Source organism: Pieris brassicae, chromosome 6 (genome assembly GCF_905147105.1).
Source record: "Pieris brassicae chromosome 6, ilPieBrab1.1, whole genome shotgun sequence".
Classification (NCBI taxonomy): Eukaryota; Metazoa; Arthropoda; class Insecta; order Lepidoptera; family Pieridae; genus Pieris; species Pieris brassicae.
Window position 1 is genome coordinate 4,267,596 of NC_059670.1, and position 12,913 is coordinate 4,280,508.

Sequence of the window (12,913 nt, forward strand, 5' to 3'; positions counted from 1 at the left end):
GGAGCGAACTCTTGTAAAACCATACCGCTGGCTGTGCATAAGTTTATTATTATTAAAGTGTATCAATAATTGATCAAGAATATTTTTTTGAAAAATTTTACTCCATGCTGGTAGCACAGATATGAGTCTAAAATTTGTGGGGTCAGAAGTGCTGCCCGTTTTGAATAACGGTGTGATTTTATTAGCTGGTCAGGAAAGACTCCACAATCTATACATTTATTAGATATTATGGCTAACCCTCAACTGATAGCATCAATTACTGATTGTAAAATGAATACAGATACACCCCAAATATCTTTAGCTTCTTTTTAATTTTAGTTGCTTTAATGTTTTTATGATATGATTGCAGCCAATGCGGCAACATATAAACTCATGAGTATATACAGGAACATTCTTTTGCAATATTAAAAGGGCGGGTGATAGTGAAGAATTTAGAACGCTGGTTGTATTTGATGGAATGTTAGTAAAAAAACTCTTCAAATGCAGAGGCTACTTCGAGGTCGGAACTAATTACTTTGCCGTTTATGTTCATCTTAGATTCTGCATCCTTTCTGGAGGTTCTTCCTGTCTCCTCGTTTATAATTTTCCAAGTAGCCTTTATCTTATCAGAGTTGTTTATTTTAAGACTTAAGTGTTTCGCCTTAGCGAATCTACACTCTTGCGTGCATTTAAAACTTATGTTAGGATATTCTGAAAAACAGTATCATTTAATGATAGCATAGCATTTTTTCCGAAATCTGTCTAACCGATCATCTGTTATAAGAACTGTGCATATTTTCTTTTTTATATCTTTTTCATTGAAGTATTTGAAATTCAAACAATTGACCAGAGTGGTCAGAAGCTAGTTTGTTGATAATACAGGCGTTGAGAGGAATTATATTACTATAGATATTGTCAATACATGGGCACTTTATGACACAAAAAATGTTAAGTATTCTTTCGAAATAAGTATTTATTTAATTGAATATAGATTGATGATTCGTGGACCTGCAAATGATAGAGATAATATTGCGAATAATGTAAAAGTATTATACTTTATACCAACCTAAAACCTGAAAAAAGCTTTAATATTGTCATCGAAATCATGAAAGTTTTTTAAAATGAAGATTATCCTTCACTACTACTGTATTATTTTATTTTGATAAATTGGATAACTTACAATAAAACAAGGAATTACATTAAGCCACTAAATATATAATTATCATTATATAATTAGCAATTATAATCTGGACATGCTATCGAGTCTGTGGCGAGATCTTTGACATTTATTATTGAAAGATGATAGTCCACCAAATTCAAAAAGTGACTGTAATGTTGTGTTTAGGTTTATAGACATCGAGCACAAAAAAATAAATTGAATTTATATTTAAAAACTGTGTCCTGGAAATCTACCGCCATAAACTACCGATTTCATTATAATTCTTTTCTTTGTATCTGACATGGAACAATACAACATTTTTATCGAAAATCTTCGAAATAAAGAACTAAGATTGCAGGCCCTGAACGATTTGAAGAATCTTTTAAATTTCACACCACCCGCTCACGTTTTGCCTGTAATTAAAAATATAGGCATTAATGAAATTTTCAAATGCCTTAATGATTCTGACAAGTAAGTAATTGGAAACATTAAATATTAGATTACATATATTCTTATTAGAATCTGTCCTTTTGTCCACCAATTCGGCAATTACGTTTACCATTCCACCTTCTTTTACAGAAGTCATGTTGATTTAAGTTGTGAGCTATTAAAAACCTGTTTCAATATGTTTGAACCAGAGGATGTTGTAAGGAACTATATAACATACATTATGTATTTATTAAGACATGAAACTCCTTGTGTTCGTCAGCTTGCAATAGATGTGGTAAGGAGAATCATGGATATTATTCTAATATTTTTTCCTAACAACCCACTTGTTACTGTAACCTGTTTCTTTAGTTTGTTTGTTATTTAAAGTTTTTGCCTTTTGATGCCAGCTACACGCACTATCTTATTATTTTTGTTGGAAAATAGTTTGTTGTGTGATTTTCAAAAACAACAAAACTGAAATTAAACATAAGATATGAAAGCTCTGTGTGCCTATGGAGGCCAACTCCAGTTACAATATCAGTATGAGATTAAAAAGGACATGTTTCAAATGATTTATGAAAAACAATTACTATAGCCTTATAAATATTGTACTAAAGTATGCTATAAATTTAAGAGACTTAGATTAAATGGCACTATAGCTAAATTATTGATACAACTAAGGTCAATGAAAGCCATTGTTTATGATTTGCAATTTATATTGATCAGATCTTACACATGGATTAAATATACTTGTGTAAATTCCAAATCAAAATTTGCCATGTATAATAATTAACTAAAATTAATTACAGATCTACAAAGTATTTACTTCAAGTCCAGGTACATTCTCATTTCCAGAACATATAGATGTGTTTGTGGCAATTTCCCAGATGGCTGGGGACCAAGATGTTGGTATTGCAAATAAGGCAATATTGATTACATCTAATTTACCACAGGACACTTATTCAAAGGTACTAGAAGAAATGAAGATTATATTGGAATATAATAGCAGCAGTAAATGTAATGCTTTTGAGGTAAGCTTGTGTTTCATTATTTTTTACCAATCAAAAGATACATAAGTGGTGATAGACCCATGTGGAATTGGTAAGTATTTCAACTGGGAAGAGTTACATACTAAAAAACTATGTACTTAGTTTAAAAAAATATATAAATGGGATTAGTCAGCTGAACACTCAATGAGATACTGTTAAAAGACCATGCCCTGCCACCTCTACATTGTCAAAAAAACCAAGTGTGTTTGGTCTGCCTTTTAGCCATGAAAGCCATGCCAAGCCATGAAGTTTGAGGTGTTCAGAAGTACCTCAAGACCAACTTTCCAAATGTTTCAAATTGAAATCTCAATTTTTTTCAGATCATTGTCAATATTTCCAAAAAGTCAAATGAATTATTTGAAGTCTGTAAAGACCATGGATACATAGATTTTATGGTTTCGGAACTTGAAACAGATGATATCCTTTATCAATTGAATATCCTAGAATTACTCTCACAACTGGCAATTGTCTCTTATGGTATTTCCTATTTGATAAAGAATGGATTATTTAGGAAGATGGTGCAAAAACTGCAAGACCTTGAGAATAATCCTTTAAAAGCACTTTTAATAACAGGTATGTCTAACATTATAATGTATTTTACAATATGCTCAAAGTATTTAATTGTCCATATCATTGGTAATAAAATTTGTTGACATGATATAAGAAGGAATTCTTATTTCATCACCGACAAACCTCTTAAAATAAATAGGATTTTTTTCTGCTTATTATTATTCATATTATATTAGAATATTTTTAAATCTATAATGTTTTTTCAGGTTACATAAAATTCTTTGGAACAGTTACCTATCATTATTCAAAGGAAGTTATACATGAATATCCAGTGTTGATAGAGTTCTTGCTTGAGTCATTCGATGAAGTGGAACCGACAATATTTCCTGTTGTGTTGGACACCCTGGGAGTAATTGGTAGTACTATTGAAGGAAAACTCTCCATGGTGGCATTTGGTAAGATATTTTTAACATTAAATTATTAATCTAAAGAAAATAATTACTTATAAAACCAATTTTTTTTAATGTTCAAGTTTGGTAAGATATATATTTGTTTAATTTTTTAGTGTAATAGGCAATGGTTTGATTTCTAAGGATAACAATGCTCTATCTTACAATGTTAATAAATTAACACCCTTTACTCGCTAAGTATACTCGTAATTCTCAAAATGTTTCGGGTTTTATCTAACGATGACACCAACTATGATGATATGATATTTTCCACCCATTTTTCCAAAATTAAAAGTATTTAAAGGGGCGGGTTTGTCTATGTAATTTGTTTTGTATTTCTGTATTGTCTATGAGTTTTGTTTTATAATATGTAAGATAACTTACAATTAAAAATAAATTTATTCATGACGGAAACATCGTTGTGACAAAATTGATCTAACAGTCCGTTGTATTGTGATACATGTGAATAATTAAAACCATATTTTTAAGAAAAAGTAATCATTGTCACATCCAATCAAAAGTCATATAAAACCTTAAGTATGCGTCAATGATGAGTATGTGAATTGGTGTGTGTGCGTGTATATTACACGTGACATTTATAAGCGTGCGCTGTGTTGGTTTTTGAAACCCCAGGGTCAAAATATGTAAGTAAGGCCTCTGCTGAATCGAAATCCAATTCGGCGAGCATAATTTTTATGCGTTTTGTTAGTTTCTGGATAGTTTGAAACCATAGATTGGGATATTTTATAATAAAAAAATTGTTTTAATTGCCATAAAATAAAAAATGTATGTTACAGGTAGTAAATATACTCTAGCCGTTGAGAAAATCGGCGAGTTAATAAAAAATAGCGGGACAGATATTAAAATTCGGGCGCTATATTGTTTCGCCAATTTAATAGATATCGAGCGAGACCTGAAAAAATGTCCCGCAGACCACAGAGTGACATTAATGACACGCGAATGGTTTAGAAGTTTAAGCAAACAACCGTCATCTGTGGAAGTGTTGTTTGGGCTTTGCAAGAATCCGTTTCCAGATATCCAATTTGCTGCGTTCATATTTTTGGATGCAGTATGCCAACATCATTGGGGCCAAGAGTTGGTCGCTAACTGTGCAGGTAATATAATTATTCATGACCACGGAAGTCAGTTGCCGCCGTGTCCATATAAAATCTGTTGGTACCAAGCCGAGATTCGAACGCACGACCCTCAGGCGAAAGACTTGATTCGAGTGAAGTAAATTGCTATAGTTTTTTATTAAAAAAAACACGGCGTAAGGGCATCTTCAAATACACGTCCACTCCTTTATGAGCTCGTGATATAAATAGGATTTTTTTTCTATTTCCGCGACTAAGAATTAATTATGAGCAGTGTTGGCCTAGTGGCTTCAGCGTGTTCTCATCCCTGAGGTCGTAGGTTCGATCCCCGGCAATGCACCATTTTCTATGAGCGCAATAAACATTAGCTCGAATGGTGAAGGAAAACATCGTGAGGATACCGTCTTGCCTTAGATCCAACAAGTCAACGGTGTGCGTCAAGCACAGAAGGCTGATAATGAATTAAATACAGAAACCTGAGGCCCAGACCTAAAAAGGTTGTAGCGCTATTGATTTTTTATTTTAAAGAATTAGGTATGATAAAGGATAATATGAAGAAGTACAAATTTAGAATGTTAATAATAATTACGTTAAATAATTAATTACGAATAAAACTGACTTTTGTGTTTTCTCCGTGAGAGAACCGTAATACACCGACATATGGCGATGCAATTCTTAAGATGTAAAAGCTTTTATTAAAAAAAATTGTTCATGAGAGTAATGGTCTTTAACTTTTACACCGCCATATTACATAGTGTAAATATAAAACAGTGTTTCGCCTACTGAGGTACCGGCATACCTAATTATACACTTAAAAAAATTAACACCATTGGTATATATTTATATGTTAGACTACATAGAAAATCATTTTGGATTACGTATGTATTTTATTTACACAAAGCCCAAAGCTAACACTAGTTAATTAATATTAAACAAATGATTTTAGGTTTTATAGAATTTCTTCTTGATCGCAATGTGGATTTGATAAAGCAGTTAAAGGAAGTAAAATATGATGTTATAAAGCGATTATCGATGTCCACGGCATTTGATGCTAACATTCTTATGAGACTGCAAACTTATGTAGAACAAGGGCCATTCTTTTCGGAAAGTGAACTGCAAGTGGCCATAGAAGAATCTCCTTCTTAAAAACCATATATTTTATGTTTGTTTTATGTTGAAAGACGCACATTAGAATATTTGTGCTTATTTAGGTTTTATTTAAATAAACAAATACTTAATAAAAAATAATATTTTCTGATTAGATTTTTTCTTTTAAACCACTATATAACATTAAAAATTAAAGCATCATTCATAACATTAGTGCTGATAAAGCTGACCTACCCGTGATTTTGTATCACGATCGAGGACTAGAAAAATAAAAAAAAAAATTAAGAAAAATAAATACATTCTTTACGAAATAAAAGTACTTTATTAATACAATTTAATTTAAATCAACCTTACATTTTTAACTTTTCCATTGTAGTAAAATACTGATGGAGTTTTATATCAAAATAGATTTTACCCAAAAAAGTATCTTTGCTATGAATTCCTAAATTAAAATAGACACGATGTGTCATTTTTGTAATGTCTCCTTTATTGAACCTTTAACTTTTCACTTAAATTCTGTATAAAATTTTGTAAAAATATTGCTCAATATGAGTGTTGTAAACCCAGCATCCGGAGACAGTGAAATACCAATGACTGAAGAGAAAAATGAGAATTTACTTATATCTAAAGTTGCTAACGGTAATACTGGTGATGATAAACAATCAAACGAAATTAATGGTGTAGAACCAATACACGAGGGTTCAGAAATAGTTAGTGAACACGAAAATCTTAAAGAGAGAATTAAACAATGTCGTAACATCATAGAATCTCTGAAGTTGGAACTTAATCAAGAAAAGGCTCGTCTGGAAATGGAATCCAAAATTCACCCCAATTTGGATGAACCGAAAGTTACAACTGATCCCATTAGATCATTGGAGGTCACATGTCCTTCAGACTTATATAGCACTTGTGTAGAAAATAAATTAACATGTGACGAAAACCTTATACAGTACGAAAAACAATTGCAAAGGTATCAGAATACTCTTAATATGGCACAGATTGAAAAGAAGAACGCCATAAGGAAGCATATGATTGCAAAGGCTTATAAATTAAAGCTGCTAGAAGTTGAAAACCAATGTAATATTGAACTGCTAAGGGTGAAGCAGAGTCTACAATGCCTTGAGCCATTGCAAATGATCGCTAATAAATGGAAAACAAACACTGATGAATTTAATTACGATTTGGACACCTTTGAGCTGATGCCGCGATATCCAGAACTTCATGCTGTATCTGGAAGCGATGTGTCCTCCGTTAGTGATTCTGAAAACAAAAACAAATCTGCAATTACATCGGATTAATTTATACTATCATTTGTTTTAATATAATTATTTTAATGCGATAAAGCTTTTATTTCGCTAATTAAATGTATAATTTGCTGATAAAAACGGTGTGAAATTGTGAATTCAATAAATCAGCTCAGCGAGACCTCCGTAGTGGACCACACACATCGAGGCACGCGCTTCGAATGCGGCCGGCTCCTTAATAATGCGGCGCGAGCGCATCATGCTCACTCGGTATTCGTCGGCGCCCGATGGGAAGATCTCGTTAACATTAATATTATATCTACCTACAATTTTGTTCGCGCGGCTGGCCACGTTCAGAGGAGCTTGAATTTTATTTTAATAAGATTCCAATTTGTCAATTAGAAGGCAAAGAGAACTGGTTTGAGACCTATACCGGATTTAGTTGCATTGTACAGGCTAATAAGTATAAATAATTATTCTACTTGTGGTTACTAGTATTTCTCAGTAAGAATTTAGCTACATAAGCATATTTTCCTTTAAACATAATGAGAAAATTGGTTTATAATAATTATCTTAAAGCTAAAGGGTATACGCCAGTTCGTACAAGATATCAGTGAATATCCAAAACACCTAATTATAAAAACACCAGTGACTTCACATTGGCTGCGGTCGTTAAAAATATGCAAGGAATGTTAACCGAGCGCGACCAACTTGAGTTTGTGGAAGTTGTCTTCTTTTTATTGTATGCGAAATTGATTATAAAATGTAAAGTTTCTTCGCTCAGGTAAATTTTTATGGTTTTATAAATAAGGCAAAATGCGTAGCTATTGATTCTAATGTGTTTATCTTAATTTATTTAAAGTGGTGATGAGGTAGCCTTAGTTTTAATTTCAGACGGATGTGTTTTTAATGGCTTTAAAAAGGTAAATTACTTTAAAATAATGTCCACCGTTCAGGCGAAAGATATATACGTTTATATCTGTAGAGTATGTAAAGCTGGTCGAAATTAATTGTGGATAATAAAACTAACAAGTTACCTTGGGTTTTTATATTGTACATAAATATTTCTGATATTACCTGATAATATTACTTAACGTCATTTCAAAACGTAATTATTAGTATAAAACATGTCCCAGACTTGAAAATATACCGAGAAAGCAAAAAGATAAATCAGAGCTCGTCAAAGGGGCCTAGAACGGAGCATACTCAACATTTAAAATATAATAAAATAAGGCACACAAAGATAAGAAGCGTTACTAAAGCAACTTGCCCTATATGCCCTAAACTATGCTCTAAAGCTTAAATGGAGATGGGTAGGGCATGTAGCAAGACTATCAGACAACCCGGTGGGAAGGCCATATTGGGAAACGAAATAGAGGAAGACGCTTTTTTTACACGGTTATTGAAGCTATGGTTTATTATTAAAAACTTATAATTATTTACATAATTTTAAGAAAAAAATAATAAAAAATCCGACGTTTCGCGTGCTTTTCAGTGTGCGTCACCATGACCACGCCACACCACCTGTAAAGCACGCGAAACGTCGGATTTTTTTTTATTATGTAAATAATGATGAGTTTTTAATAATAATACATAGCTTTAATAACCGTTTAAAAGTGTAAAAGCTATGTTAACAAAAGACAATACTAGAGGAAGACCGCTCACGAGATGAACTTACCCAAGACCTGGAGATCCTTGGCGGAGGCCTTCACTTTTTAAAAAATTACAATAGGATTATGTTTACTTTGGACTTTTGCAAGAAGTAATAAGGATTTATATATTTTATTGTACTGAATAGAATTAAAAATAACGATTTGTATAATCAATACACATATTTGCTTTTAAAATATCCACTAGATCCATCAGACCAATTATTTTCAGCAAGCTAACCGTGAATTCAATTGAGCGATTTCAGAGATTGCCACAATTACTGATAGACTGGTATTGACAGACAAAGCCACGATATCCATTCGATGTTCCAAACTTGTAGCGTTCATGTCGCAATCTTGAAATGACGTAGAAAGTTTTAATTACCGTGATACCACAGAAATATAAGTATGATTACATTATTTCAAAATGCTATAAAAATTAACAATTTCGTTTGTTATTTTTTTTCAAAAGTATAGCGATTGCCTCAACGCTGAGACTTAAGAGCTTTATGGAAAGGCAAACAGTTTAAAATACTAGAGGCCGGACGTATTGGCTGAGCACTCTCTTCCATTAGCCTTTACTGACACCTTGCCGGTACTCAGTCAAAAATATTTTTTGTTATGACGCGACGGAGGTGCCGCTGCGACACTCATTCACTACTTGGTACAGTTTACTTAGGGCTTTACCGGCGTCAGTTTTGTTTGAAACTAGTTGATGTCGGTTCCTTCCTATAAACAGTATGGTAATTAGATATTATATGTAAAAAAATTGATGTTAAAAATCTATTGGGAATATTTTTGATTACATTTTCAATCAAGTATGAAAATATAATGTAAATAAAGCGTGGCTACAGGCTAAGTATTAATTATTTGAAATAAAAACCGTAAAAAAAGCGTTAAAGACGTTTTCTAGTAAAGTGAATATTAAATTAAAGTAACACTTATTACAGGTAGGTACTAATATTCTGTCTAAATAGAAACAAGAATATATTGAATACAATTATACGAACCGAACTACTTAGCGTTATTACATCAATTATATACAGAACTTAATGTAATAACTACATAAAAAATTAAAACATATATTTTTAACACAAAAAATAACTAAAGATGTTCTATTTGTTTTATCTATATAGATTATATAATTTTAAAAAAACCATAGACAAAATATACAGGTAATAAAGGAAGTAGTAAAAGTGGAGAATTATGAATGAATAAATGCAATTTGAATGACAAAGGAGGGTTTTTGTATACCAGAATCTTATCTCGCGATCTATTGCATAATAATTAGTGAAGGCGCCATGTTTTAGCTCAACTATTTATGTTTCCTTATATAATCAAAATCACTCGGGAATGGTTTCAGTATGTTTCAGGGCAAAATTTTAATGTTTTGACAATTTACATTAGTGGGCTAAAAATATAAGTTTATTATATGAATTCTTAAAATTTTGAAAAAATATAATACAGTGTTATAGGAATACGAATGTTTACGTCTCTATATTTACGTATAATCATAGCTTAACGGCTGAATTTTAATTCATAAAGAGTAATAATTCAAGATTTCTGTTTATCTAAGAATATTTTAGGCCGTTCATCGAACCAAGGAAATTTTAAATTATCACTTCGCAACCTCCTAAATTTCGAACAATTAACATATTTTGTTGAGAATTACGGCTCTTTACACTTTATCAGTAATATTTTGGTTATTTAACTAATCTTTATCTTATCAGTTGGCAAAGTATTGTACTAAAACGTGCACATTCTCACGCTTTTTGTTTCGGGCCAATTGAGCTATTTCTAAGCGCACAGAACTTCCGAGTATTTATCTCTAAGGAAGTGTTAAATCTTTTCATGAACCTGAGGCACGTTAACATGTGGTTTGTTTGGGATTAGGGGTTTTGTAAATTGTTCAAATTGGCTTTAGTAAATGCCTGAGATTAATGATGACAATATAAAGAAGGGAAAATATTACTAAGGTCGAAAAATTATTTCTTTTGGAAATAATCCCGTCATTCTGGTGTCGGAGACAATTTGTTGCTTCTGAAATAATAATTACAGATAATTTAAAAAAATAATTTAGTTTATTGTAATGTAATCAAACAGTCTTGATTTTACATAGTAACCCAAGTTCTATTGAAATATTAATTTAAACTGTTCCAAACTTTTATATTTTGGGGTTCATTAGAATACCTAGTGGTTTTTTGTTTTATAATTATAAAATCAATAATTAGTATAACGTCAATTTGAACTATATTATTCGTCTGTCTCTAATAACACTGAAACAATAATTTGACAAAAAGAGACGATAATTCGTTTAAATATTAAGGTTTAAATAAGTATAGAATAAGATGCACAAACCCATGTTTTATTGACCTAGGCTGGATTTTTGAGGTTTTTTGTATACTGTTTAAGATTGAAAGCCAAAGGGCATATTGTCTGCATTACGCATCTAAACCAATTATTACTATCTACATTAAGGGTACCTACATACAGGTTTAACTAACGTAATAATTAAATGAGCAGTACAATTTTCGATCCCAAAACTAACTTATTGGCCGAACATTTACTAAAGTTTAACAAAATTACATCTAGTTTCCACGGACTATATACACACAAGCTGAACTCAGTGAGTCAGAAATAATGTAAACATATGCCGGAAAAAAACAGAATAAGAATGACATATGAGCTGATTATGCTTTGGTCCTTGCATTTATTGTCTACGCATTGCCTACAAATTGTCCTAAACGGCCCACTGTCATGCAAATGTGGATATAAATTTCCTTCTAAAACATTTCTTTTTGTAAGGAAATCCTTTGTCGGAGAAATTAAAAGATGGGTATGTTGGCCTTGTATTACGAAATAACATACACATGATAAAAAAATAACAATTTATCTAACCTGAAAAGTTCTTTGTTCAGTTCAGTCTAATCTCAAGAACTTAAAATTTAAAAAAAATATTTTCATATTCAGTAGTTGATTTATTCAGGAAAAAAAAACCCCTTAGACTGAGGTAACGCGAGTGAATTTTCACGGCTTAGTTTATACATATAGCAATACAATATGAAAGATATTATAACATATTAATTAATTTATGTACACGTCGTAACCTTTAAACATTCAAATATAAACAGGCAAATAACTTACTAGGCCTAATGGTGGCCTTATCGCTAAGAAGCAATTTCTTACAGGCAATCATAGCATGAAAAATTAAAAAAATAGTTGAGGGTAAAGTACACTAAGAGCGTAAAAAACTAACTATAACTAGCTAGTCTAGTTATAGTTAGTTTTTTAAAATCTAAATATTTTTTTTATTAAAATTGCAAAAGCAAATCTTAGGATTATAGAGTCATAATTCAAATATAAATATATAGGTAAGTAGCTAATTTAGAGGCAGAAGAGAAAAAAGAAGGCAAAAAAGAAGATTCTCAAATAAATTTAAAGACAGCTCGTCTGATAACAAGACGTACGAGATCCAAAGCAGGACACTGTGCACAGTAAAGGAGGAGTGATAGAATTCAGTTTGACAGTGCTACATTGCAGACAAAAGTTATCTTCCAGGCAACCCAAAGTTAGGGATTAAAACAGTAAGTATGAACCACGTAAGTATAATATATACTTACGTCAGAATCGACTCTAAAATTGTTATTTAGGTCATATCTATCTAGTTAGGAAAATTGTAACAAATATGTGCAAAACTGCGTACATCAATAATTTGGTTGGAAAGTCCAAGTACATATAGTAAAAACCCGTAATCTATAAATAAACTTGTGGACCACGTGTGTGTAACCATGATTTATGAAAATATTGAACAGTAAAGGTATTTGAAGAAATTATAACTATATTTAACAATGGATTTTGTAAATCCGTATTCAGGTAAGCTGTAGACAGAATACCTGTGACCTCAACCAGGCATTGACTCGTTGATCTTATTATATTAATATATAATTAAATGTAAAAAAAACGTAAAATGTTATATGTTTACCTTTACCTACCTACTTGCGATATTCTAACTTTTTAACCACAAATCATTGAGGAAATATATATGTTTTCCCGTAGTAACGTGATAATAAATAAAACGTGTTTTGTTACTTTTCATTTAGTTGTGGGACAACTATTATGTATAGTATAACTATAGTAACTAATCTAAAATAAATAATCAAAGCTATTTCATTTAAATTATACATTCTGTAAGAAAACTTAATTCAATTAATGAACCTAAAATAGTCTGATAGAAAATTGCACAA

General features: G+C 31.3%; 2 protein-coding genes across 2 annotated transcripts; both read left to right on the forward strand.

Moving 5' to 3' along the window:
• Nucleotides 1-1,289: 1,289 nt before the first annotated feature.
• Nucleotides 1,290-5,927, forward strand: LOC123711323 (26S proteasome non-ATPase regulatory subunit 5). Its single transcript, XM_045663841.1, has 7 exons — nt 1,290-1,609; nt 1,718-1,862; nt 2,377-2,598; nt 2,937-3,189; nt 3,393-3,581; nt 4,373-4,690; nt 5,616-5,927. Exons 1-7 carry the CDS (start codon nt 1,440-1,442, stop codon nt 5,813-5,815), a joined length of 1,497 nt encoding a protein of 498 aa, XP_045519797.1. The 5' UTR covers nt 1,290-1,439; the 3' UTR covers nt 5,816-5,927.
• A 308-nt stretch (nt 5,928-6,235) lies between these two features.
• Nucleotides 6,236-8,056, forward strand: LOC123711424. The gene has a single exon (XM_045664003.1). The coding sequence runs from the start codon at nt 6,325-6,327 to the stop codon at nt 7,072-7,074; it is 750 nt and encodes a 249-aa protein (XP_045519959.1). The 5' UTR covers nt 6,236-6,324; the 3' UTR covers nt 7,075-8,056.
• Nucleotides 8,057-12,913: the final 4,857 nt, after the last annotated feature.

Excerpts from the sequence above, each read along its gene's own strand:
- LOC123711323 (XM_045663841.1), top strand. The coding sequence starts at position 1,440 with ATGGAACAATACAACATTTTTATCGAAAATCTTCGAAATAAAGAACTA. Across the intron at positions 2,599-2,936 it reads GTAAATGTAATGCTTTTGAG|ATCATTGTCAATATTTCCAA; the intron begins GTAAGCTTGTGT and ends AATTTTTTTCAG. Across the intron at positions 3,582-4,372 it reads ACTCTCCATGGTGGCATTTG|GTAGTAAATATACTCTAGCC; the intron begins GTAAGATATTTT and ends TGTATGTTACAG.
- LOC123711424 (XM_045664003.1), top strand. The coding sequence starts at position 6,325 with ATGAGTGTTGTAAACCCAGCATCCGGAGACAGTGAAATACCAATGACT.